The sequence below is a fragment of the Camelina sativa genome, chromosome 6 (assembly GCF_000633955.1).
Source record: "Camelina sativa cultivar DH55 chromosome 6, Cs, whole genome shotgun sequence".
NCBI classification, from domain to species: Eukaryota; Viridiplantae; Streptophyta; class Magnoliopsida; order Brassicales; family Brassicaceae; genus Camelina; species Camelina sativa.
In genome coordinates, this window is record NC_025690.1 from 6,699,856 (window position 1) to 6,726,888 (window position 27,033).

Here is a 27,033-nt window from a genome sequence, read left to right on the forward strand (position 1 = left end):
CCACCGAGATCTGCTCCTCCGGCGGCGTCGAGTTTGATCGGCGTCACTGGGACTTGGATTCTTCATCTCCACGGTTTCCTCTTCCCCTGTAGCCTCCTTATCTCTAGTTTCAGTTCTATCGACGGCCTGTCGAGATTCCAGATCTCGCCTCCGCTCTTGCGGCAGCTTCAACCACCCTCTCCGAATTCGTATCTGGGTACTCCTCTCGGTGATTCCATCACATCGAGCTCCCACCCCCGGTTTCCTGCTCGAGAGATCCATCAGGGTTCCTCTAGGCCCGGTTCTCGTCCGTCTCACCACCCCATTAAGCCGTCAAATTTAACACCTTACCGCTCCTTGGATCCAGATCCTCTCACCAAGTATTTTGCTTGGCTGCAGCTGGACGGAAGTTCTGTTTTGACGCCGGTACTGGTGAACCGTTTGACAAAGAAAACCTTCGCCGTGGTGACCTCTGCTTCTCTCTCGAGAACTCTTTGTCCCATGTTATCTCTCCAGTCTCCACTCTTATTCTCAAATCCTGGAAGATAGTTTAGGATGGATAAACTATAAGTCATCCCTGACCTGGAAAAGCCTTAGACCCACTAATTTTAATTACTTAGCAAGCTCATATCGTGTAATGTCTTTGTATCCTGCTTGGTCAAGACGAGTTACTCTCGGTAGCAGATCCTTAGATATCTCGACTGTGTTTGAATCTTCCTTGCATCAAGGCCAATTAAAGAACTTGTTTTGGAGTCTTGCAATGCTGCTCGCTGTTAATGTTTCTAACCTGCCAATCGGTTTATCCCTACTGCTTGCTCTCCCTGATCCCCTAGCATACATATTACCAATAGCTCCATTGATCTAGTGTCAACTTGTACCCAGGTCCATAGCATAAAAATATTAAAAGTGTTTTAATAATGCTTTTGTGATTGGTAACTGTCAAAGCCGTACACACTGTTTAAGGGTTACCAATCAGACACATAATAAAAGAATCGTAGAAGTTATATAAAAAGAAAAAAGAAAAAAAGAACAGTGGTTTACGATAATCCACCGAAGTAGTTTCACGCAGACTGAGCATATTCACCCTCGCCTCTCATCCACTTCCGAATCCATCCGAAATAGCACGCTATAAAGACGGCCACGAAAACGAAGGCAAGAACTATTGCAACTTTGATCCAAGGCATAACATCACTCAAATCGTCCATTACAACACAACGATTTTGTTTGGTAAAATAGCACAATGTATGTTCAACTTCTGTTTATGGTCGTTTGTTTTTCGTGTATAGGTAATTAGGTTTATATATTCATTCGCTCATATGTTAATAAGGTAATACATATGTATATTATATATTCATAATCGTTAAGTCTCATATCTTCTATATATAAGTGAAATTTACATTTATCTACAAAATATAAAGAAGATAGTTAACATTTACATTTTTCTTCTAGAGTTTTTACATTTTTTATACAACTTTACATGTCCGATCGATTGCGAGCCCTTAATTAATCGTGATATTGGTACTTTGGTTACTTCCATGTTTTTTACTTTCTTATGTCACCCACAAGGCCACAAATATCATCGTTATGTACTCAACTTCTTTCTCTCTTCTTGGTTGTCTTAAACGACACATCTTTTGGTAACAAATGAGACTCAACAAAACATAACAATCTATGAATCTCTCTATAATGCAAATTTTTTTTATCTGTCAGAACTCAACTGGAGGAGATTCTACTGAGTAAGATTCGTGAAACAGCTGAAGAGTCAAGTCTAGTACTTTTTGGATTACAATTCTCTAAAACTTTTCTATGCACAATATTCTTTTACTTCTCCAGTTATTTGAGTTCAGTAAGAGGGAATGGCTGCGAAACGATACCCTTCAGCTCCTCTCCATGAATAGTAAGCAATTCTGGTCTCGTAGAAACCTGTAGCGACAATTTTTGAAATGTGTCACGGCCATGGAAAATCACTGGTTTACTCACAGCCACATGGGTAAAGAGAACAAACCTAAGAGACGATGATTTCAACAAACAAAGAACACAATATGTGTCTCTCTAGTTTATCCTAACTCAATCAGTCTCCACATCAAACAACAGATTCCACAAGGCTTTCAAAATCAGCCATCATGCATTAAGCATCAATTAAAGAAGAGAAGATAGTTTCAACAGACAAAGAACACAAGCAGAGACTTGATCCAACTCACTCAGTTTTCACATCAAACAACAGATTACAAAAGGGGTTTCGACTCAAACATCATGCACTCAGAACACACCATGGTGGAACTCTGAAGCATAACTGGCTAAAAAGAGAACATAGTTTCAACAAACAAAGAACCCAATCTGTGTCTCTAGTTGATCCTGAATCAAATCAATCTCCACATCAGATACAACACATTCAACAAGGCTTTCAAATCAAACATCATGCATTAGCAGAGTCTATCCACTTGATCCAACTCACTCAGTTTTCACATCAAAGAACAAACTACACAAGGGGTTTTGACTCGAACATAATGCACTCAGAACTGGTTAAAAAGCAGCAAACAAAGAACAGAATCTTTGTCTCTAGTTGATCCCAACTCACATACTCTCCACATATAAACATCAAATTCCAATCAAACATAATGCATCAAGTATCAAACAACAAGAGTAACTCAATAAGCGAAATATGAATTTGTAAACTCTTCTTACCAGGGAGGAAAGTAAGGATCCCAAGAACAAGAAGAGCATAACCTTGAGAACTATCTCCTTCCATGTGACCAGTGAAGATGAAAAACGACAAAAGAAGAAGCAAACAACCAAGGAAGAGAAGAAACACAGCTAATGCTATAGATTTCCACGGCACTCTATCAAAAGCTTTCGGTGTATAATCGAAACGAGGATCGAAATCTCTCCTTCTACCAACACCATTTCCATAATCTTCATCATCTTCATCTCCTGGAAGCTCAGCATACCTTACATTTCGCCTCGACGCCATTTACTAAAANGTTGATCCTGAATCAAATCAATCTCCACATCAGATACAACACATTCAACAAGGCTTTCAAATCAAACATCATGCATTAGCAGAGTCTATCCACTTGATCCAACTCACTCAGTTTTCACATCAAAGAACAAACTACACAAGGGGTTTTGACTCGAACATAATGCACTCAGAACTGGTTAAAAAGCAGCAAACAAAGAACAGAATCTTTGTCTCTAGTTGATCCCAACTCACATACTCTCCACATATAAACATCAAATTCCAATCAAACATAATGCATCAAGTATCAAACAACAAGAGTAACTCAATAAGCGAAATATGAATTTGTAAACTCTTCTTACCAGGGAGGAAAGTAAGGATCCCAAGAACAAGAAGAGCATAACCTTGAGAACTATCTCCTTCCATGTGACCAGTGAAGATGAAAAACGACAAAAGAAGAAGCAAACAACCAAGGAAGAGAAGAAACACAGCTAATGCTATAGATTTCCACGGCACTCTATCAAAAGCTTTCGGTGTATAATCGAAACGAGGATCGAAATCTCTCCTTCTACCAACACCATTTCCATAATCTTCATCTCCTGGAAGCTCAGCATACCTTACATTCCTCCTCGACGCCATTTACTAAAAAATCATATCACACAACCACAGATCATCATCATTAACCATTTTAAGAAACTCCAACGAACACACAACAAAATCATTGAAAACTCAATTCCGCACATATGAATCATAAAACACCATACGCTCGCATCTGATTCTAAAAAGCCTAATCAAAACAAAAGCCTAACTAAGATCAATCAAACTGATTCCAAAATTAATCGACGGTAAGATTGATACAACTATGGAGGAGAGATATGGCGTGCCGTGAAACTCACCGGAGTTTTGGTTACTTCGCCGAGAAGATAAAGATTGAACTAAGGATTCAGATCTACTTTGACGAAAGAGTTTGCAGATATGTTCTTCTTCTTCTTCTTCGTCTCTATCGTAACGACGCGTTTTGTGAGTATAGCAACAAAAACATGTTGTTTGTTAATTTACGCATTAAACCCTTATGTTTTTATTAAATTATATTTGTACCCTTTATGAATATTGTGTTTCAATTTGTAAAATTTTTAAGTTATGTTTTATGTTTTTCCTTCAGTCCTTCAAAACACATTGAATGGAAAAGATCTTTCATTTTTCAAGCAAACCAGTGAAGAATTTTTACATTTTTCTATGTATTTTAATTTTATTTTGTTTTGTTTCATCCATTATATGTGATTAGTATTTGTTAGTGGAGATGTGTGTGCTTATTATTTCTTATATCTTGACTTGATAAGTTACCATCATACTCCACTGCATAATCGTCTTCATGCTTTATCATACTTGAAAACTTGATGTATTTGTCTATTTATTCTTTAGCATTTTAATTTTTTGCTTATTTCAAGTTTAGTTTGATATTGTTATCCTAACTTATGATTTGACCTTTGAGTAAACATCAATGTTCTAATTAATTATGCTGAAGCGCCTATTAAAAAATCATCTCTTATAGTTAAAGTCAAAATAAATTGTTTTCTATATAAAAAAAAGTACATTTAAATATACTAAAAACAATCTTTACTATTAATTGAAAGGAAAAGCTCCTTATTTTTATTTTTTTGGTATAATTTTTTTGTCTAAAACTAAACCAAAGCTGAAATGAATTCAAACACAAACCAAACCAAAATGCATTAAACCGAAAATTTTCCTTATGAATGAAGAAACCAAAAACCCCAAACCGAAATAAACCGAAAAATTATTCCTAGATATCTCAGCTATTTATTGTGGAGAGACTCTCATTACTATCATCTGCTATATATAAGCTGTAATTAGGAAAAACTATCATCTTTAGTTCTTTACTAACTTAGTAATCAGTCAATTAATCTTCCTTTTTTATTTTTATTTTGTTGGTGTTATTATTGGTGTCTGTGACCCGGATCCGATATTTTCGGGTAATCTAAAAATTCGCTTTTTATCTTCTTCCTGGGTTCTTCGTCTTCACCCTTTTTGGTTTCTCGGGAAGATTCTTCCCTTTTCTCTCTCTCTCTCTCTCTCTCTCTCTCTCTCTCTCAGAGAACAACAAAAAAAATCAGAAAAACAAAAAAAAGGGAATTGCCCTTTATCATGCTTCCTCGTTTCAGGTACAATTAGATTCATCGATTTTGATCTCTTTATAGGCTAAAGATTCGTTTTTAGATTCTCTACATTGCTGTTGATCATTCATGATCTCGTTCGGATCTGTTCTGATTCATCAGCGGATCGATCTATGATCTTAACAGATTCGTAAAGTTGAAGTCTTTTTCTTTCTTTCTAAGAGATGTAATGCATGCGGTATGTTGTTTTGTTAGTGTTGTCCTGATTGTTATTTGAATAAAGTTTGGTTTTTTTTTTAATTTATTTGATAGTTCTATTTCCTGTCTCTGCAATCTTCAAAATTCAACGCTTTTTTCTTGATTGATGTTGACGTTTTCAACTCATATTTTATTTATGTTTATGAAGCTGAAAGTGATTGAATTTTTACCAATTAGTGTATTGCCATGAACATATCTAAAAGCTTGTGTAGGGGGGCATATACAATGTTTGGTTTGCAGCAATCACTTTGGCTCATATGTGATTTTTCAGTTTAGTATAATTTGATGTGTTATTGTTACATGTTTCTTGTGCCCCACTAAGTCATTTATTTGTCTTGTAACACTTTTTGAGCTGGCTTCATTATTTTATAGTTTTGAAAGATCTTTGTTTTGACTTGGCTGTTGATTTTTCAACACTGGATATACCTGTACTAAAAGAAAAAACAAGATTCATGGCACTGACTTGGTCCCAATGTTAGTAATAAGACAGAAAGAAACAACTAGTCTCTGTATGTTGCAGATTTGTTAAAAGGTATTGGTCTTTTAGTTGAGTTTTCTTCTTTTTCATTCATTTCATATTTCTTTGAACAGGAACTAAATAAAATTATAGAAAAATGGGTGGATGTGTGTCAACCCATTCGAGAGCCATTAGGGCTCGGAGGAAAGGTCGTCGCAGATCTTCAAAACACTTTTCTAAAGTGTCTGATATTGTTCCTCATGCAAATGTAAGAAGGCCCAGTGACGTTGGGAGCCGAGTTTCTTTTGGTGAGTCTTTCTCTCCCGGCTAACTTAATCGTCCACTGGTTGATCAAAATTTAGGCATGATCATATTCTACAGTCGTAGATTTTTACCATGTAGAATATGCTATGTTGCAGCTCTCTCGCAAGATGATGCATGGTTTGACTCTGTCAGTGTTCTTGATTCGGATGAGGATGAGGACTTCAACAGCCTACCTGAAGGTAAATGTCAATCTACATTGTTTTCAGTATACATGGAGGAACAGTTTTGGAAAATGTCACATGGATCTGAATGTTTTTTACCATCTCTCCCTGCAGAAAACGCACCATCAGCACCACCATCTGTGGGTGGTGCAACGGGTAATATCCCAAATGGTCAGGTAGTTCAATTCGAAACTTCGTCGTGCATTGTGGATGGGAAGGGAAAGTACGAAGAATACCATGAGACTTACTTGAAGATAGATGGGAGTAAGGCCGAGAAGTTTGTGAGCAAAGGGATGTACAAGGATCCTAGTGGTCTCTCTGTCCTCACTGGAAACAACAAGAAGAAAAATTTAATGGATCATGCAAGCTTTAAAGGCTTGAAGGAACAGAAACGGAACTCTCAAGAGAAAACCCTGAGAACCAGCCTGAGCCGTTTGATGCCGACAGTTAGTTTTAATGACAAGACTCTAAACTCGCCCACATCTCAGAAACGAAAATCCGCTGTTTATCGGCTTTCATTCAAGAGGAGATCGTGCGATGGTGAGGAAGTTACTGAGCATCGTAAGTTGTTGTATCGTCCGAAAGCGGGATTCACTGTTCCTTCCTCAGCCAAGGAGAAGCAGTCCAGCGGTAGTTGGTGCGAGATTCCGCCTTCAACTTTTAAACTCCGTGGAGAGACCTATTTCAAGTACACCTTTCAACACACTGTTTCATGTATCTTTTACGATAAACTGCTTTGTCTGTAACTATTGAAGAATGATGCTTGCAGAGACAAGAAGAAATCCCCCGCTCCAAATCAGTGTCCGTACACTCCTATTGGTGTTGACTTGTTTGTCTGTCCAAGGAAGATTGATCATATCGCTCAACACATAGAGCTTCCAAACATCAAATCCGAGGCAAAGCTTCCTGCTCTTCTCATTGTCAACATTCAGGTAACAACCACCCAACATCAACATCTTTACTTTGTCGCTAGTTTTTTTCTTGTGTGAACTTCATATGAAGTGTATAGATAGCGTTTGATATATCCATATATGTGTAAATGATCCTGGCCTTTGTGACTCACTGGCAGTTACCAACATATCCTGCTGCAATGTTCCTTGGAGACAGTGATGGAGAAGGCATGAGCATTGTACTCTACTTTAAATTACAAGATAATTACGAAAAAGAAACCTCTCAACAATATCAGGAGAGCATCAAGGTAGCTTTAAAAGCCATACCTTGTACATTTCTCACATCCCGTGATTGATCTGAATGCTTACCAGGTTCTTTTTGTTTTTTGGTTTTTGAAAACAGAAACTTGTCAATGATGAGATGGAGAAGGTAAAAGGGTTTGCTAAAGACAGCAATGTTGCTTTCCGTGAAAGGCTTAAGATAGTTGCTGGACTAGTTAACCCTGAAGATCTAGCTCTAAGCTCGACTGAAAAGAAGCTTGTTCAGGCTTACAATGAAAAACCCGTCCTCTCTCGTCCTCAGCACAACTTCTTTAAGGTTCTAGCAACATCACTAGCTCTTAAACACAGAAAAGAAGTTGTCTTTGGTACCTCATTAACCATTGCTTTGACCACTCCGCAGGGTCCAAAGTACTTTGAGATTGATCTGGATGTTCATCGATTCAGCTACATATCGAGGAAAGGACTTGAAGCATTCAGAGATCGATTGAAAAACGGAACTCTTGATCTCGGGTTAACCATTCAGGTAACTTGCTCAACCAGAATCTTTTGTTCTCGAAGAAGTGTGAGTAGAGAAAAGATTGAAACTTTGATTCTTACAAACTGGAACATGAAAACAGGCTCAAAAGCCAGAGGAGCTGCCGGAACAAGTGTTATGCTGTATGAGGTTGAGCAAGATTGACTTTGTTGACCATGGTCAGATCCCTATGCTTTTAATCCCGGAGGATGGGGAAACTCAAGTGTAAAAACCTCATCATCTATCCTCAACCTTTGGATGAATAAACCAATCTGGAAGACAAAAAGCAAACCAAAAAGTTTCCAACTCGGACATTTATTCATCAAAAATGTTGTATATTTATGTACATCTATCTAAATATATATATTTTTATTAAAACTTATATAACGGTCATAAAATGCAAAACTCATGAAGTCATCTTCTTGAGTTTGCCCTTTGTTGTAACTTTTCACTTTGTTACCTCAACTTATGTTATGTGTTATTTTATGTAATGTGCTGAAATTTCATTTGTGCCCATATTTTCAGTTTGATTTAAAAAATCTTTACAGCAATTATTTTTAAATTGGCCTATATTTTCAGTTAGTTTTTTGATGTACATTGTATGTGGGTCAAACTTGAAAGTAGAAATAAATATAGGGATCAAAATGTAAAAAAAAACTAAAGAAGAGGGCAAACTCAAGAAGATGACTTGTATATAAAAGAGTAAGAACCCTAGAAGAGAAGAAACTAGTAGTGCCTGAGGCCGAGCGCTTCCCTCTTTAGTGAGGGGTGGCGTGGTATACCACGAGAAGGGATTTATTTTGTGGCGCACCCTGTTTTGGGTGCGTAGGCGCATATCAACTCAATCTTAGGGGGCCTTCCTCTTGCTTTGCTGTTTCCTTTAAGCCTTAGGCTGTCAAAGCTAGAGTTGTTTCTGCCCTACATTTTTGTGTTTTTGGATCTTGTAGATTTGTTCACTTCTGTTCATGTTATTATTAGTCTTTCGAAGTTTATGATTAGTTAGATTAAATCATAGATAGTCCAAATTTAATTGGAAACAAGTTCTCAGATTGTTGTCTGGATCTACGATTTGGTCTCTTTTTATTTTATTTTCGAGGATTTGTAGTAATAAACTATTTAAGCTCATAGTTCCGTAGACAATAAGGGATCAGAATAATCGGACAACAAATTCATGTATTTTCGAGTTATGTTTCTGTGTTTTGTTGTTGTTCTTAGTCCGTTGGGGACCTTGTGGTCTTGCAGAGCTGTTGGACTTTCTTACATAAAACAAAAGGAAGATGAAACCCTTGAGTCGAGCATGTTACCATAAAGTTGTAGAGACAAATCAAGTTTGGTTGGAATGTGGATTGTGGACTAGCCAGAATAATTGAAACTTTTGTTGAAGTTGGATTAGTTTAGATGTCTTACCAAAAATCAAATTTGTCAACAAAAGTGAAATGATGTGAGCTGAAAAAAAAGTATATTTGCAAAGTTACATAGATATAGAATAGTACAGTAACATGAATGACATCATACGTCTGACTCTCACATTTTCGTCTCGGAAAAATAAGTTGATGAGACAGCCAAACCCTCATGATCATATGTGCGGACTAGTCTCTGTCTTGAGGTCGGGGATTCAAGCCAGCAGAATTCTAAGTGAAAAGACTTTAACTCAGCAACACTTTTTGCAACGTCACAAGGACATCCCATGTACAAACCTCCTGGTAACAGAGTCATTTGGTATCCTTCCGCAAATGTAACCACGTTTTTAGTCAGTTCACCCTCCCAGTGTACGTTAGTTGTCACTTTTTTAGCATCTGATGTCGACGTGATATCCTGATTGACATTAAAACCTTATAAAGGTCAGAGACATCTCATATAAACAAAAGCCTGATAAAAGGCTATGTTGGAGTGTAGAACAAATATCGTATACCTGGACCACATGACCATTGTCATTCATTTCAAGAACAGCAACAATATCGGCTTCAGATAGTGTTGCTCCATAGACACCACTTCGTTTTGTTACTGAACGACCTTTCCAAGTACCAAGAAATGGGGTAATCCTATCTGCATCCGCCTGCAACAAAAGGAAAATATATATTGATCATGTAAGGACACTGTTGGTGGTTTATGTGCTGGAATCCAAAACAAATCTGTCAACAAATTTACCTGAGAGTTATCGAGGACTGGATGAGTGAGATTATTTAGCCCTCTTTCCTCAAGGAAAACAATAAGCATTTCAAGAACACCTTTCGGATCCATGATGTGAAATGCTCTAGCCCTTCTATCCATCTTTGTAGAATACAAACAGTTCTCACATACTAAAGCAGGACGCCGAGATGGAAGTTTAAGATTTCTGAAAAAATTGTTACAGTCTACATAAGCTTATTATTACAGTCTACACTCATGTTTCACAGAGCACACAAGCATAAAATGTTTCTATAGAAGAACAGAACCAATAGGCATGAGAAACTAACCTTGGTGATTCTTCTCCAGTGTCATCTTCCCCTAGAACGCCTTGCCTTAACGTTGTATCCAACATTCCAGCGGTTTGATACCTCAGTGAAAACGCTCTCTCCTTGGGGAAAAATCCAATCTGCAGACTACTGATGATGGATATCAAGATAGTCCTCAAATACTCAAGATAGAGACAAACCACATACTGAAACTAAGTATCTTGATTGAGAGATCACAGAATTTGCTCACCTGCTGATATTTGTCCACAGTAAACATATTGGTTTCTTTGATTTTGTATTCTACCCATTCAGCTTCCTCCTCGTCCTCTTCCGAAACTGAAGTAGCTGATGTAGGCTGCTTTATATATAATCTAAACAATACAAACACAAGACAAGTTAGGAACTGATTGTGCAGAGCGAAAAACATTGTCTATAGGATACTATAATATACAAGAAAAAAACTTCAGAGTTGCTCCAAATTCACAGAAATAATACCATAGAACATCAACATATATGGATAAACTTTGTGTGAACATACAATTTCTTAGACACCATTTAAAATTCAGAAACTTTCTATAGTACAAACACAATGCAGATTAGCAAAAATATTGCTGAACCCTAATAACCTCAGATAAAAAGTATAGAAGAAAAAACTTCAGAATTGATCCAAATTCATCGAATAACACCATGTAACATCAAACATATATGTATTAACTTTGTGAGGACATATACAATTCCTAAGATATCATTAAAATTTCAGACCCTTTCTTCCATTCTATTGAGTCCAAAGATGATTGAATCCTTAAAATTACAAACCCTTCATATAGATCCATCAAAAGAACTTATTACCATCAAAGAATAAAACTACAAATCAATCAAATTTGCTCCAAATTCAATAAAATAACTACTCAGACCATAAAAAGTTCAGAACTTTATACTAGTATCTATGTTAAAATTCCCCTCCAAATCGATTCCAATGATAATTGAATCCCTAAATTACAGACCTGTCATGTTCCAAAAACACTTAATGTCCATCAAACTCAGATAACTAAGAAACGAAGCAAAAGAGTTTATCATACGATTGGTTAAGGCTAAGGAGCTCATCTTCTCCATAAGAACTAGCTGAAAGACGCGTATCAATTTTATGCAACAAAGTCCCATTCCCATCAAATTGCTGCAAAATCAAAANAAAAAAAAAAAAAAAAGACAAGAGCTTGTAACATATAATCTAACGAAAAAAGTTCAAAACTTTAGAATCAAACGCATTAGGGTGTTTTATGGATTATATACATGAAAGGATCCAGTCCATTTTCCGACATTGAGATCGACAAAACCGCGTAAATTGTCAATGCTCATTGCTCCTTCGTTGGTTCTCTTGTCATCTTCTTGAACCGCCATGGACGTGATGAGTACGGTTCTCGTTCCATAGGCTGAGCGGGGAATTGATTGGGAACGATTGGGTCTGAGGGATTTGGTTAGTGGAGCAAACGGAACTGAGCAAGTGAAGGAAGCTGTAGCCATTGGAGGACCTCTCTCTCTGACTCTGAGTGACTGATTCGGTTTTGTGAATTTATCTTATCAACAAAATGACACTACAATTACAATAGTAGAGTTGGTTATATCACCGAACCGAACCGAATTTAAACCGAGGACCTCTGAGTCAGTGATTCAGTTTTGTGAATTTGTTAGTCTTGGCAACAAATGACATCATCAGTAGTAGAACTGGTAATAATTAATTTCCTTCATTTATTTAAAAGCAATAATTTAATCCAACCTAATAATAAAATAGATGATATTGTTGCAACCCAATACTGTATACGGTATACCCAACCCAATTTCAAATGTCACCAAACCTAATTACGCGTTTAAAACTCAAACCAAAACTACAATTTTAATCGCCTTCATCTCTTATCAAGAAACGTTTCCACTTTCCACAGTTACACTCCATGCCGTTTGTCGTCACCTTCCTAGTATCATCACCAAAATACAGCGTGTAGTTCTGTCACGTCAAACAGAGACCACATGAAACTTTCTTAACCACAAAGTAAAAAAGCTAATCCCTTTTCGTAAATCGTAAGAGGCGTGATGTGGGTTTGCTAGCCGTTATAGAATTAAACCAAATACACTTCAACATCCAATTATCATTCAACACGCAGCCATTAACACACAAAAATAGTAATCACCTTACACAAGTATGAACTATTATTAGCTCAATATATTGATTCCGTATATACAGAGACGGACATCGTTTAAGTAAACATTTTCAATAGTGTAATAAACTAATAATGTTGAGAGATTTGTGAAGTTAAAAAAACCAAAAAACATTTCAAAAACCTTTTTCTACATTACTACCAATGGCCAAAGCCATATTGTATTTTCTATTTTGTTTTTGGTCTCAGTCCAGTCTTCTGAGCAAGTACTCAATTTGAACCTCTTTCGTCAAGGGCATGATCCAATCTCCATACAAGTCCCCGACCAAGATCGGACTGATTTTGTAAACGTGAGATTCGTTACCCTCTTCTTCTTCTTTCTCCTCCATCCCCACTTTCACTTCTTGCCCGTATGTTCGTGTTTTCATCTCAACTCTCTTCTTTATCGAATCTTCCACAGTCGGGAATGTTAGCATATCCATCAGCGCATCCCTATCCTGCAATGCGTTGTAACTTTAAGGTAAGTAATGTATATATAATATAGACGACAACAATAAATTTATAAACTTCTGGTTATGTCATATGTGTGAATGTGAAAACTATAGAAAAGTGGACAAAATACTTGTGCTTTGATGGCGGACTCATATGCTTCCGGTGAGGCTTGGAATTTGGCCTCTGCAACAAATTTACCGTAATGGATCCTCTTTGAAAGACACTGCAATGGACATCAAAAACAACATAGGATTAATCAACTTATAAAAGAGGTAGAATACTTTAAGAAGATCAAACCTAATGTCTGGTACCAATCGAAAGAAAAACACGAACCTGAAGGCAGATTGCATCGCAGACGGCTGTTGATCCGAAATTACCATCATTGCCTTTCTTCACTAGTCTTGGAACAAGGTCTCTGAAGTACATGTTCCATATCTTCTTGTTTATGTTGATCGAATCAGCAGCAAAATGCAAAACCTACTTGACATGAAAGAGAAACAAAGCCTTAGCACTAAGTACCAAAGTTGAAAACACAGATCAAACAAGACACAGAAGTACTATAAGACTCTTTTATTTTTCATGTGATCAAAGTGAATTGAGAGTACCTTCGGGTACTGCAGAGGAGGCAACATAGGCTCTGGTAGATCATCAGGGAAGAAAGGATGTTCATCAGGACTCTTGAACCTACCAACCTAAATCAAGATTCAAAAACAAAATCAAGTTTCAATCTTGAGGGTATGTAAGAATCCATATATGAGGTTCCATAATGTGTTCTTCTTACCTTAGCATGAAGCTTCTCAGTGCCTTTGACCATGTACTCAACCAAAGAACCATCGAAACCATGCATGTCAAAAGCAGTAGGATCATAAGTATCTGCATTGTAACAGTACTTGGCTCTCTCCAAAAGCCCAAATATAATGCTGTCCTCTTGACGGATCAAAGAGTTCCTGATACCTTCAAGAGTCAAACTCTCACTTTCATCCACTCGTTCCTTCCCTATCAACGATCTATAACAACAACAACAACAGCATCAAAAACCAAACTTTACTTCAAATTCACACAAACAGAACAAAAAGATTTCTAATTTAAGCAAAATCACAATGGTAATCTAAAAGTTGAGAATTTGAGAATTGAGGATGAAAAATAACAAAATCACAAAGGGTTATCTCAATTTCTCAATAGGAATCTAAAAATTGAAACCTTATTTGGTTTTGTATACATATACATACCCAGCAAGTGTCATAACGGCTTGAACAGAGCTGGTTCCAGAGCGTGGCTTTGATGACTGAGGAAGAGAGCAACGAACAGAGAAGGAAGATTTAGATGATGGAAGAGGACGAAGAGTGGAAATGGGTGTTGAGGTTGATAATTCACGTCGATGGTCGAGGAACCCACCAGTCGCAGAGGAGCAACAAGACGATCTCATCATCAACAATGACGCCTCCATTGATGTGAATTACAGAGCAGACGGAGAAAACAGAGAATTAGAGGAAGAGAGAGCGAGTCATTTGCAGAGAGAGAGGGGAAGAGATGGTTTAAGGTAGTGTTTGGGGGTAGGTGCAGTGGGTGAGGAGACAGAGTTGGTGAGAGAGAGATAGAAGAGGTAGGGTTGTGTCTGCGTGCACGTCTTTCGCCCACGAAAGTGTTCTGTTCTGTTTTACCTTTTTTTTATGTGTTTCTCATTAATTTCTATCAATAATATTTGATGAAAAATACCTTAAAAATAGCACAGTTTTATTATTGTATAAAAGGTAATAATATATTTTTGTATTAATTGTCAACTCATTCAAAATATTATTCTATTTTAGTTCTTTTACAATATTTTCAACTAGGTAATTAGACTGTTGATGTGATGTTGCGGAGAAAATTATCATATATAAAGTTTGTTATATAAATTTATATTTAAGTAATTATATATGATAATGATACTATAATCTGTTTTGTGTCAATTACTTAATAACAAATTACACATCAAAATTTTTTTATAAACATATAAACAAAAATTTACAATAAAGTGACACAATAATGTTTGTTGTGACTTGTGACTTGTGATATAATTTAAAAGTATAGTAATATTATTAACTATGGATGAATGGCAAAAAAAAAAAACCAAACAAACTACACCTAAGGATTGAAAATGGGGAAAATTCCCTAAAAAACATCAACTATTTTTTATTTGTAAAAAACTATGCGAACATTTAACATTTCTAACAATAGATAACAATTAAATTTTCTGTCTTTTATAATACACAAAGTATAAAGTATTCATAAGATCACAAATAAATAAAAAAAATCAATTTTACACTTTAGAAAAAACATTGGAGGTTATTGATTTGGGATTTGAATAGAATTTTAAAGACTTTAAATGTTATGTGGAATATGTTGTTAATAGATTTAAATTTTGTTAAACTCTTTTAAAGTTTATTGTTATTAGTTTGTGATTTATAAAAAGTCATTTAAAATCTAATATAAATTTGGGTTATTTGATCCGGATTTTTATAAAGTTAATATAAGTTTTGTATTATTCAATTAAAAAAAAATATAATTTAGGATTGTTAATGAATTCAATTATTATGTTATTGGTTCATGATTTTATACACTTTCTTCACAAAATAAAGTTATGGAAAATATCACAAATATATAGAGATTGTTTGGAGCACTTTACAAGATTTTAGAAAACTAATCAACAAAACTATAACATACTCTCTAGCAATCTTTAAAAACTTTTCAATAATTCACTTTTGATGATTTTTTTGGAGTATTCAAATTTTTTTATAAATTAGAATCCAAAAATACCCCCTAATTATATTTTTAAAAATTAATAAATATAAAAAGAAAGAAAAACTCAATTTATGGTTTTTTCTCTTTATGTTGTGTAACACCATTAAAGCTCAATACGAGATTATTTATTCTCATACTATTTAGGATAGAAAATGTGACAACAAATTCATTAGATAATGCTCTAGGTTCCAACTATTGTTGTTGGATCTCACTTTGAAGATTTGAATTGGGAAAATTGTAGAATTGTAATTTTGTTCAGTTATTACGATCATTAGGTTAGTAAACTTGATTTCTTAGACGTTAATGGTATGATCAGGAAAATATAGGTTGAACAACAGATTTTTAATTAAGAGATTACAAATTTTTATATATTTTACTCAATTTGTAATTAAAAATACTAGGTAATAACCCGCACTACATGCGGGATAAATAGACTCAAATAAAATTATTACAAGTAAAATTATTATTTGGAATTTAAGGCGTTATAATAATAATTTTACACATAATTTTTTTTATTTTATTCAAATTTACATTTAATTATTTTGTGTAAAAATATATTTCACCCATGAAATGTGGAATATAATGTTAATTATTATGATAATTTTGATAATGTTATTTATTTTTAAGATTATTGTAATAATTAATTTTTAATATATACTCATTTTGTTTCATAAAGAGTGTCATTTTAGAATTTTATTTTTGTTTCACAAAAAGTGTCATTTTACATTTTACTATTTTATATTTTCAATGCATCTTTTTCATTAGATTTTCTAGTTTTACCTTTAATCTCTGACCAAATTAACCCATTAAACATTTATTAAATAAGGGCATATATGTATATTTTTATATTTTTCTAATTTATTTGAAATGGGTCAAAATGACACTTATTGTGAAACAGAGGGAGCACTTGAATAGTCATCAAATTTTTAAAAATTGGAGAATAAGTTTTATATTTCAAAAAGTTAAATAGATGAATAAGTTTTTAATAGTTTATGAAATGTAATTTACTTTAAATCATTAAATATGTTATGAAAATGATAATTAAATTATTAACTTTATATATTTTTTTAAATAGTTGATATTTTTTTTTAATAGTTGATGAAGTCTTACATTTTTAAAAACTAATAGAAAGAAACATTACCTTATATATTCTAATGACACATTTATGTAAATAATAATGAAATAAAGATTTCCTTATATATTTTATTGGCACATTTAATAAATCAAAAGATTTATTTTTGTAAATATATTTATCTTGAAATGTTTAATGGTAATTAAATCTTCAAATCGTTTTGGCGACGACACATCAACATTTTCAACAAAATGCTTCTCTATTAATATATAGGGGATGAGAAAAAAACAATTTTGTTGACAAAAACAAAAAAATATGATTAAAAATAATTTATAAAAAGAGCAAATAAGAATAAATTGAACATTTGATCTTCAAAATCACTACAATCAATTTCGTGATGGATAATTCCAACTTGTGTTAGAAGTTATCTTAGTAAGAAGTTGGTTAAGGAGATAAGAGATAAGGACTCACAAACAAGATCAAAATAATGAGGAGCTTATTTAGATAAGGTTTTGTGTTGTAATCCTATTAGAGTTAAGAGTTGTCTAATTCAATATAAATAGAGAGGTCTATGAAGAGGTGTTTCATATGACTTGAGAGAGATTTAGTTTTTGAAAAATTTTCTAAATCAATAAGAAATGTGTTCTTACTTTCAAGCTTTTAAACTTAGATTTGGTATCAAAGCAAGGTTGTGTCTCTAATCAAGAACAGGTGGAGAAAACTCTTTGAAACCAAGCATGGGGGACGAACAGAATCCACCGTCGCGAACAAAAGACCTTGGAGCACCATCAATCCAATGTCCGTTGCTAACATCAACAAACTACACAGTTTGGTCGATGAGGATGAAGATCATACTTCGAGTCAGCGAAGTTTGGAATACAATCAAACCTGGATCCACTAATGAAAAGAAGAATGATAATGTGACAGCTCTTTTGTTTCAATCTGTTCCTGAGTCACTTATCTTGCAAGTAGGAGAGCAAGATTCAACCAAAACTCTTTGGAATGCTATCTGATCACGTCACCAAGTAGCGGAACATGTAAAAGAAGCAAGACTTCAGACCTTGTTAGCAGAACTAGAGTGTTTGAAGATGAATTATTCGGATTCGGTGGATGATTTTGCAGGCAAGATTTCAGGCCTTGCACCGCAGTCAGCTTCTTTGGGAGAGACCATTGAAGAATCAAAACTGGTGAAGAAGTTTCTTACTGGACTTCCTAGAACCAAATTCATTCATATAGTAGCCTCTTTGGAGCAAGTTCTCGACTTAAATACAACGACGTTTGCAGACATAGTAGGGAGGTTAAGGCTTATGAAGAACATATTGGAGAAGTAAATCAAGGCGAAGATCAAGGTAAATTAATGTTTACCAATACTCCCTCTAACAATCGTGGAGGCTATGGTGGTTTCCAAGGAGGATCTAGAGGTAGATGCAGCTATGGTAGAGGAAGCTACGGTAGAAGGTGGTTTCGGTAGAGGTAGGGGTCGACGGAGATTCAATGGCCAAAACCAAGGAGGAGAAACCACATAAGATAACCAAAAACAACTTAAGGGGAAGCTTATTTAGATAAGGCTTTGTGTTGTAATCCTATTAGAATTATGAGTTGTCTAATTCAATATAAATAGAAAGGTCTATGAAGAGATTTTTCATATGACTTGACAGAGATTTAGTTTTTGAACTTAGATTTCCAACATGACAATTCGAATGAAATTAAGCTTTGTCCCTAAACGAGTGTTAAGTGTTTAGCCTGATGGAAAGATAAAACACCACATAGATAAGATGCTTTCAAACCATTGTGTAATTTCGAGGATCATACACCAAACCCTAGGGTCTGAATGGTAACTGCGGTTAGGGCGGACAAATCCGTCTGTGGACCAGACCGCCCTGTTTTTAAGTATGGACAACAAACCGCAACGGTCCAGAAAAGCGGTGCGCAGTTGATCCGCTGCGGTTTTGTTTCTGTTTTCTGTAAACCGCATCACTGCGGACTACACATGATAAATGGTAAATACTAAATAAAAAACGGTCTGATCCGCAGATAGATTTGTCCTCAGCCGGTGCAACCATTCACACTCCTAGTGTTATATGCATTGCAGCCCATTCCCCAAATACAAAAATGTCTCTTTTTCTATTTGTAATTCGTTGAACGTATGTACATGCCGCGGATAATATCCAGAAATTATATCACACTTTTCTTTTTTTTTAAAGTTTCTCAAACTCTCTCTGTTTCTTCTTCTTCATAATGCGAATCCTAATCCCCATCTTTAAAGCTTATTAATCCACACCATCTCCACTGGATCCGACATCGACTATGACGTCATCGCTACCTGTCCGAGCTCCGTCATGGGTTTCATCCCGGAGAATCTTCGAAGAGAGACTCCAAGAGCTTCCCAAGTGCGCTAACTTAAGCCAAGTGAAGCAGCTTCACGCCCAGATCATTCGGCGGAACCTTCACCAAGATCTTCACATAGCACCGAAGCTAATCTCAGCTCTTTCTCTCTGCCGTCAAACCGGTTTAGCTCTTAGGGTTTTCAATCAGGTTTCAGAACCGAACGTTCACCTTTGCAATTCTCTGATTAGAGCTCACGCGTTGAACTCGCAGCCGTACCAAGCTTTCTTCGTTTTCTCTGAGATGCAAAGATTTGGTCTTTTCGCTGATAATTTCACTTACCCTTTTCTTCTCAAAGCTTGTTCGGGTCAATCATGGTTACCTGTGGTGAAGATGATGCATAATCATATCGAAAAATTGGGGCTTTCGTCTGATATCTATGTACCCAATGCTCTCATTGATTGTTATTCTAGATGCGGTGGTTTGGGTGTTAGAGAGGCGATGAAGTTGTTTGAGAAGATGGGTGAGAGAGATACTGTGTCTTGGAACTCGATGCTTGGTGGGTTAGTGAAAGCAGGGGAACTGAGAGATGCTCGCCAGTTGTTCGATGAAATGCCTCAAAGGGATTTGATTAGTTGGAATACTATGTTGGATGGGTATGCTAGATGTAGAGAGATGAGTCAAGCCTTTGAATTGTTTGAGAAGATGCCTGAGAGGAATACTGTGTCTTGGTCTACGATGGTTATGGGTTATAGTAAAGCTGGAGATATGGAAATGGCTAAAATTATGTTTGATAAGATGCCATTGCCGGCTAAAAATGTGGTCACTTGGACGATCATTATTGCTGGATATGCGGAGAAGGGGCTTGTGAAGGAGGCTGATAAATTAGTCGACCAAATGGTGGCTTCAGGATTGAGATTTGATGCCGCAGCTGCTATTAGTATCTTGGCTGCTTGTGCTGAGTCTGGTTTGCTCAGTTTAGGAATGAGGGTTCATTCTCTAATCAAAAGGTCTAACCTCAATTCTAATGCTTCTGTGTTAAATGCGCTACTTGATATGTATGCAAAATGTGGTAGCCTAGAAAATGCGTTTGATGTGTTTAACAACATGCCCAAGAAGGACCTTGTCTCTTGGAACACTATGCTTCATGGTTTTGGTGTTCATGGCCACGGTAAGGAAGCAATTGAGCTTTTTTCGAGAATGAGAAGGGAAGGGATTCGGCCTGATAAAGTCACATTTATTGCTGTTTTGTGTTCCTGCAATCACGCTGGTCTCATTGATGAAGGCGTAGATTACTTCTACTCGATGGAGAAAGTGTATGATCTTGTTCCACAAGTTGAACACTACGGTTGTCTTGTTGACCTATTAGGTCGAGGGGGCCGGTTAAAGGAAGCTGTTAAAGTTGTCCAAACAATGCCTATGAAACCCAATGTTGTTATTTGGGGTGCTCTTCTTGGAGCGTGCAGGATGCATAACAATGTGGATCTGGCTAAGGAAATCCTGGATCCTCTGGTTAAGTTAGACCCTTCGGATCCGGGAAACTATACGCTGCTGTCAAATATTTATGCAGCAGCAGAGGATTGGGCAGGGGTTGCTGACATAAGGTCAAAGATGAAGAGCATGGGAGTAGAGAAACCATCTGGAGCTAGTTCGGTTGAATTGGAGGATGGGATACACGAGTTTACAGTGTTTGACAAGTCACACCCAAAATCTGATCAAATATATCAGATGCTTGGTACTCTAAATGGACCTCCAGATACCGGTGAGCTGGTTGCTGTGGGATAAATTGCTTAGTTTATTATGTTCACAATGCAAGGATTTCGTCAAAGCCACATTGTCAAGATCTTTAGGTAATATATCGATATAGGCTGTGTACACCAGCATTCAACAGTGTGGCCTAGGCCATAAATTTGTAGTTCATTTTCCATAGGAACACAGATGGTTTTATCCTTGTAATTCACAAAATTTGAGGAGTTCGGGTATTGTATATATACAACATAATTTAATCATCTTGTTTGCAATACTAACTTCAGAGATGGAGTTTCTGGGTCTTAATTTTACAACAGGGTCTGTGATCAATCTTAAAGATGACAGTAACAAGAGAAGATCATGCAGGACAAAAAGACTATCAAACTGCCACATAACCTCACTGTGAGTAATATTGTGACTTTGTAGAAAATATTAAACAAAACATGGGTCGGTGATCCTTAGAACTTGAATTGTAAAAGACTAAAAAAACTTCACTGATGATATATTGTTGGTGATGTACTACCATTGGACGTCAGTATGATGACGTATTGTTTGGTGATGTTACCTTTGTACTAACCAACTAGTTGGTAGAATAGATGTTTAAGTCAAGTTAGAACAAAGGCGTGGAGTTTATATTATTACAAAATCAATGTGTTAATGATTTTGAGTTGATCTTAAATTTCCTTATTGAAGTGATTTCTATTGAAATAGTAATACAATAATGAGGAAAAGAGGACCACCGATAGTGCCTCCTTTGATTTGTTCCATCCGCAATAGATGACTTTGATCATACCCAAAATAAAAGTCTACGAACTCATTGGATTATTGTAATTCACTTCTATTTAAGACCCTTTGATGAATGATTCAAATTTTACTGATTAAAAGAGATAGAGGGTGAGAGATTGTGGGGAGGGAGTTTATCTAGTTGGTGGATCTAGTAATTGCATGTTTTTTTTTCCATAGGAGTGGGTAAGTAACTGCAGAGGCAAACCTTGAGTGGCCACTAGGCATACACATCACCAGAAAAAGGTGATAAAAGATTTGTCTCTTATCCAAAATCCAAAGGCATATTGAAATGTCTATCTTTAAATACATCAACACCTTATAGGGTTAAGGTATATCCATTGCCCATTCCTCTGACTAGGACCCTTAGAACTTAACTCATTCAGCCTGTGGTTCACAATTGTCTACTCTCTTTTATTTAGATGTTACTTTTATGTTCTGCTTTCACTTCACACGAACTAAAGTGAATTGAGTCAGAGAAAAAGAGAAAGATAGAGGGGAGTGAGAGAGAGAGATAGAATAACATGGAGGCTTGTTTTCTTACCTCAAGATCACTCTCTGGTAACAAAGAGCTTGTCCCGTTCATCAAATCCAGAATCTTTTCTTGCCCCAAGAAAAATTCCGGCCAGTTTCTCACCAGGAAGGTTGCCTCTCCGATCTCTGTAAATTGTAAGTAAGATCTCTTTCATGATCATTTTCATCTATGAGAATGGCCTGAGTATCAAAATTACATGTCCTTGTTTAGAATTTTGCCTGTCTGATAGCTGATGAGAGCATTTTGGTTGAGTAGGTTCCCTCTCGGATTCATGGAAGCCACTGGACGATGATGCTGATCTCTTCAAGGATTGTGTCAATAACTCTACAGCAGATGCTGACTGGAGAGAATTCAGGGCAAGGCTTGTTGCTGGGGAAGAAGCTGCAACATCCGAGAAGGACCCTTCCTCGTGGTCTAACCCGGACATGGTGGTGGACTATCCGTCATCATCGTCTTCACTGATCACAATAGGAACCAAATGGGCACATAAGATCCATGAGCCAGAGACAGGCTGCCTTCTAATCGCCACAGAGAAGCTAGATGGTGTCCACATCTTCGAAAATACAGTGATCCTCCTCCTCTCTGTTGGACCATCAGGTCCTATTGGAGTCATCCTCAACCGTCCATCGCTTATGTCGATTAAGGAGACGAAGTCAACGGTTCTAGACATGGCAGGAACGTTTTCAGATAAGAGACTCTTCTTTGGTGGACCTTTGGAAGAAGGGTTGTTCTTGGTGAGTCCGAGGAGTGGTGGAGACAACGAAGTTGGTAAGAGCGGAGTGTTCAGACAAGTGATGAAAGGATTGTACTACGGGACAAGAGAGAGTGTAGGATTGGCTGCAGAAATGGTGAAGAGAAATTTAGTTGGAAGAAGTGAGCTTAGATTCTTTGATGGGTACTGTGGTTGGGAAAAAGAGCAGTTGAAAGCAGAGATCTTGGGAGGGTACTGGACAGTCGCTGCTTGTAGCTCCAGTGTTGTTGAGCTTGGTTCAGCTGTCAAAAGTCATGGTCTTCGGGATGAGGTTCTTGGGCTTATTGGGCCTCAAACAGGCTCTGTTATCTAAACTTTGTTCTTTGTAATGCCTTTTCACTAATGTTATATGGTATGACTATTGTGTATGTTTATCTATGTATCTATTAAAAAATCCATAACTAATTTAAATATATTTGTTTGTTTCTTGTTTAATGCTATAGGCCCTATACTATACTACACATACTATTGGATAAATTTCTAAAAACAAAAAAAACTTGAAATAATATTATCTAGTTTAAATTGCTTAAATAATAATTAATCTTGCTTATGTCTCATTTACAAACACACCTTACTCTAAAATATATATATATTGAGATACTAGACTAGTAAACTTCTTTTTATCATAATAAATGCCAACCCCTTCATTCCTTTTAGTAACCATCTATACTAACATTTATTAAGTACATTTTATGTTCTAAACTTTGTATAAGATTTGCATAATTAATCCTTTGGCATTTGAATAAATATTAAAACTTGAATGGAATATTTGTAATAAAATCTAATCAATTATGTTAACCACAATATCTTACATTCCTTAATTACGATTTTTTATGGAAATCTATACTAATAAAAAGTAGGAGTTATAAGCTCCTAAATGCGTCCACATAGGATTTTAAACCTCCAATTATGATTTAACACTTCACTAATTAACATTTTTTAAAAATCTCCAGAATTTTCAATATTAAGAATTATTTTAAACAACCAATCAGGATTTGACATGTCATTCACTAACATTTTTTAAAATTTCCAGAATTTTTTAGACAAAGGAAAATTTTTAATTAATGGAAATAAAAAAACTATGCATAATATCCCACATAGGCTAGAAAATTTTTAGACAACGGTTCAAAACCAGTATAAATAAGATTAATATACTTCAAACAACGAATGAGCAGGTGTCCAAGTTTAAAAGTATATTCGGTTTGATCTGGTTTTTTATTTGATCAAACTAAAACTTTAAAAAGTTTCAAAAAAATAAATTATAATATTTAAAAACCTTTTAAAAGCTAAGAACTCTAAAATTATAATATTTAAAAAATTAAAAATATTTAATATTATAAATATTGAAACTTTTAAAAGTCCTAAGCTTTTAAAAAGTTTTTAAATATTATAATTTTAAAATTTTAAAATTTTAAAATATTGAAACTTTTTAAAAGTTTAAATATTATAAATATTGAAACTTTTAAAAGTTCTTAGCTTTTAAAAAGTTTTTAAATATTATAAATATTGAAACATTTTAAAAGTTTATAGCTTTTAAAAAGTTTTTAAATATTATAATATTTAAATTTTTAAAATTTAAAAATTATAATATTTAAAAACTTTTTAAAAAGTTCAAAATTTATATTTCGAAACCTTTTAAAAGTTTAAAATATTATAAATAATTATATAAAACATAAATTATCTTATTTATCTACGTTCGTGCTTTTTATTTCTTATAAGCTATAAAACATATTTTTGTGTATGATTTTATAGATAAGATGATATTTTTCATTAACTTTTTATTTTTTATCTTATTTTTTCTTTTTATGAGAAAAGAAATGATTTTGTTCTTGGAGTTTGATGGATTAACAAGTTGTGTGGTAGTCTAAAAAAGGTTTTTTAGTGGAAGAAAGTGAAGAAGTTGACGAGGATGAAGAAGAAAAAGAATATAGCCAAGAACCAGACGGTAAAAGTAATGATGACGATTACCACAAAATTTGACAATAGAAATGACAAGAAATAATATGAAGAATAAGAAAACATTGAATAAAAAACACGAAAACATAGGTGGTAGCGATCAATTAAATATAAAAACGAGTTAAATTCACGATGATAAAATTGTTTTGTTTTTCTGGTGGTCAAAGAAATGGTTTAGGATATGTGAGGTCATTAGTTTAATTCGCCTCGCCTGGATGTCGAGTTAAATTCATGATTTTTTTTTTATCAGATTTGATTTTATAACACAACTGATTTTTATATTTCAAAAAATTGTGTATCTGAAATTGAACTTTTTCCTCAATACTAATTTAATTTTTTTATAAGATAATATTTTACTACCGTTATCAATCATATATAGTTTTCATCAAAATATATCAAATATACCCACGCGTAGCGTGGGTTCAAAACCTAGTATCTATAAAAATCACAATTCAATAACATAACTTTTTATTGACAATACACTAAAATATATAAAACAATGCATCATCTATAATACAAATCAAAGAAACTTAATCAATTATATTATAAAATCATAAAACTTATATATCTATATATACAAAAATTATGATGTGGGTTACTACTGGTTAAATCCTAGTAATATGAAAAAGAAAGGAACATTTCAGCAATACATAAAACTAAATAACATTGAGTTACATTGCCATTGATTTGGCAAAAAGAAATCCAATTTATCATTTTCTAACGAGGTACATGCAACTTCAATATCACTCCACTTATCAACTTTAGAAGATGGGTTATTGGTGTTTGAAAAGATCTCATAAGTCAAAATTCAACATACGCATGTTAACGAAGATCGTGTTTTATAATCAGCTGGCGAGAATACATCAATTATAGTGCAAAGGCATTTCAACCAAACGGCATAACAAACACTATCCTTTTTTTTTTCTGTTTTTTTAACTCAAACAAACACTATCTTTTCTTTTTGTGTTTTGTGAACAGTGTTACACTATATTTGATGTAACACTATTCACAAACACACTAAAAAATATTATTTTATTTGTGTTTTATTTGAAAATATGTCTAATTTATTGTTTATCCATTAAAAGCCAAATATAGCATCAATATTTTCAAAACTATCTTATTAAACTATTAACTAAATTTGATGTAATAGAAAATAAATAATTTAGAGTTTTTTTAAAAAAGATATACCAAATTAATTAAGATTAACAATTCATATTAAAATTTAATAAAATAGTGGAAACATGATATTATAAAATTAAAACTAAACAAACATAATATATTTATTGTTTATTAAAAATATTAATCCAAAATTTAATAATATAATAATCAAAAGTTTTGCTTTTAGTGTGAGACTTGGTGTTGTGGTTGGAGATGAAAAAAAATTTGAGACACCAAAACACTAAATTTGGTGTTTTGGTGTTTTATGGTTGGAGTTTCTCTTAGGCTTCTTAACTAAAAGATTGGAGTTATTGCTTCAAATACAGATTGGTGAATTAATCTTACAAAGATCTTTTATTTTTTATGTCTATGATCTAAGGTTGGAGTTATTGTATGTCTATGATCTAAGGTTGAAGTACAACGCCGGTATCTTGGACTCTCCAATCTCACAACAATGAGAAAAAGCACAATCGGACTCGGACACAATCTAAGGTGCACACCTATCCGCTAAATCATTATAGATAAAAAGTGATATTTGCAGATTATATTAAACTCAAAGGTAAAAGGCACAAGAATGAGACCATATATATTCAAGAGCGTAACATACAACCATTCAATGATCGAAATCACTTATTATTACATAGATTATATTCAATAATTAAAATGAAAGAGAGCCTCTAGATGGTGAGCTTAACGACGCTAAACCCACCATCGACCGCCAAATTCTGACCGCTGATATAAACAGATTCATCAGAAGCCAGAAACAGAGCAGCTTCAGCCACATGACGTGCTTTAAGCGCCACACCTTTGAGATTCCCAGTAGCTTCACAATATCCTTCAACCATCTTCGCTGTTTCCTCATTGATGCTAGTCAAACCCGTCGCAACCGCGTA

The 27,033-nt window shown here is 34.8% G+C and overlaps 7 protein-coding genes across 8 annotated transcripts in view; 3 read left to right on the plus strand and 4 right to left on the minus strand.

Annotated features, from left to right (window-relative positions):
• On the minus strand, nt 1,631-3,950 carry LOC104790554 (transmembrane protein 230-like). 2 transcript variants are annotated; one of them, XM_010516331.1, is made up of 3 exons: nt 3,832-3,950; nt 3,298-3,577; nt 1,631-1,902 (listed from the first exon to the last, which is right to left on the minus strand). In XM_010516331.1, the coding sequence occupies exons 2-3, from the start codon at nt 3,572-3,574 to the stop codon at nt 1,823-1,825; spliced, it is 357 nt and encodes a 118-aa protein (XP_010514633.1). In that variant the 5' UTR covers nt 3,575-3,577; nt 3,832-3,950; the 3' UTR covers nt 1,631-1,822. The 2 variants fall into 2 exon arrangements, with proteins under 2 accessions (XP_010514633.1, XP_010514632.1); XM_010516330.1 differs by lacking the exons at nt 3,298-3,577; nt 3,832-3,950 and adding an exon at nt 2,665-2,950.
• LOC104790555 lies at nt 4,894-8,469 on the plus strand. Its single transcript, XM_010516332.2, has 9 exons — nt 4,894-5,115; nt 5,917-6,090; nt 6,202-6,285; nt 6,382-6,955; nt 7,037-7,199; nt 7,337-7,465; nt 7,561-7,755; nt 7,840-7,962; nt 8,057-8,469. The coding sequence occupies exons 2-9, from the start codon at nt 5,940-5,942 to the stop codon at nt 8,180-8,182; spliced, it is 1,545 nt and encodes a 514-aa protein (XP_010514634.1). The 5' UTR covers nt 4,894-5,115; nt 5,917-5,939; the 3' UTR covers nt 8,183-8,469.
• LOC104790556 lies at nt 9,384-11,963 on the minus strand. The gene is made up of 7 exons (XM_010516334.2): nt 11,679-11,963; nt 11,468-11,562; nt 10,639-10,759; nt 10,410-10,528; nt 10,102-10,288; nt 9,866-10,009; nt 9,384-9,768 (listed from the first exon to the last, which is right to left on the minus strand). The coding sequence occupies exons 1-7, from the start codon at nt 11,907-11,909 to the stop codon at nt 9,478-9,480; spliced, it is 1,188 nt and encodes a 395-aa protein (XP_010514636.1). The 5' UTR covers nt 11,910-11,963; the 3' UTR covers nt 9,384-9,477.
• Nucleotides 12,530-14,686, minus strand: LOC104790557 (chorismate mutase 1, chloroplastic-like). The gene is made up of 6 exons (XM_010516335.2): nt 14,260-14,686; nt 13,812-14,037; nt 13,636-13,722; nt 13,364-13,507; nt 13,161-13,253; nt 12,530-13,035 (listed from the first exon to the last, which is right to left on the minus strand). Exons 1-6 carry the CDS (start codon nt 14,475-14,477, stop codon nt 12,784-12,786), a joined length of 1,020 nt encoding a protein of 339 aa, XP_010514637.1. The 5' UTR covers nt 14,478-14,686; the 3' UTR covers nt 12,530-12,783.
• On the plus strand, nt 19,029-21,238 carry LOC104790558 (pentatricopeptide repeat-containing protein At3g29230-like). Its single transcript, XM_010516336.2, has one exon. The coding sequence runs from the start codon at nt 19,191-19,193 to the stop codon at nt 20,991-20,993; it is 1,803 nt and encodes a 600-aa protein (XP_010514638.1). The 5' UTR covers nt 19,029-19,190; the 3' UTR covers nt 20,994-21,238.
• Nucleotides 21,926-23,452, plus strand: LOC104790559 (UPF0301 protein SPO0296-like). Its single transcript, XM_010516337.2, has 2 exons — nt 21,926-22,409; nt 22,531-23,452. Exons 1-2 carry the CDS (start codon nt 22,265-22,267, stop codon nt 23,337-23,339), a joined length of 954 nt encoding a protein of 317 aa, XP_010514639.1. The 5' UTR covers nt 21,926-22,264; the 3' UTR covers nt 23,340-23,452.
• Nucleotides 26,701-27,033, minus strand: part of LOC104790560 (short-chain dehydrogenase reductase 5-like) — a 2,892-nt gene continuing 2,559 nt past the window's right edge. The window contains exon 3 of the mRNA XM_010516338.1: nt 26,701-26,982. Within this exon, the coding sequence (XP_010514640.1) occupies nt 26,818-26,982 (165 nt within the window). The 3' untranslated portion in view covers nt 26,701-26,817. The remainder of the gene's footprint in view (nt 26,983-27,033) is intronic.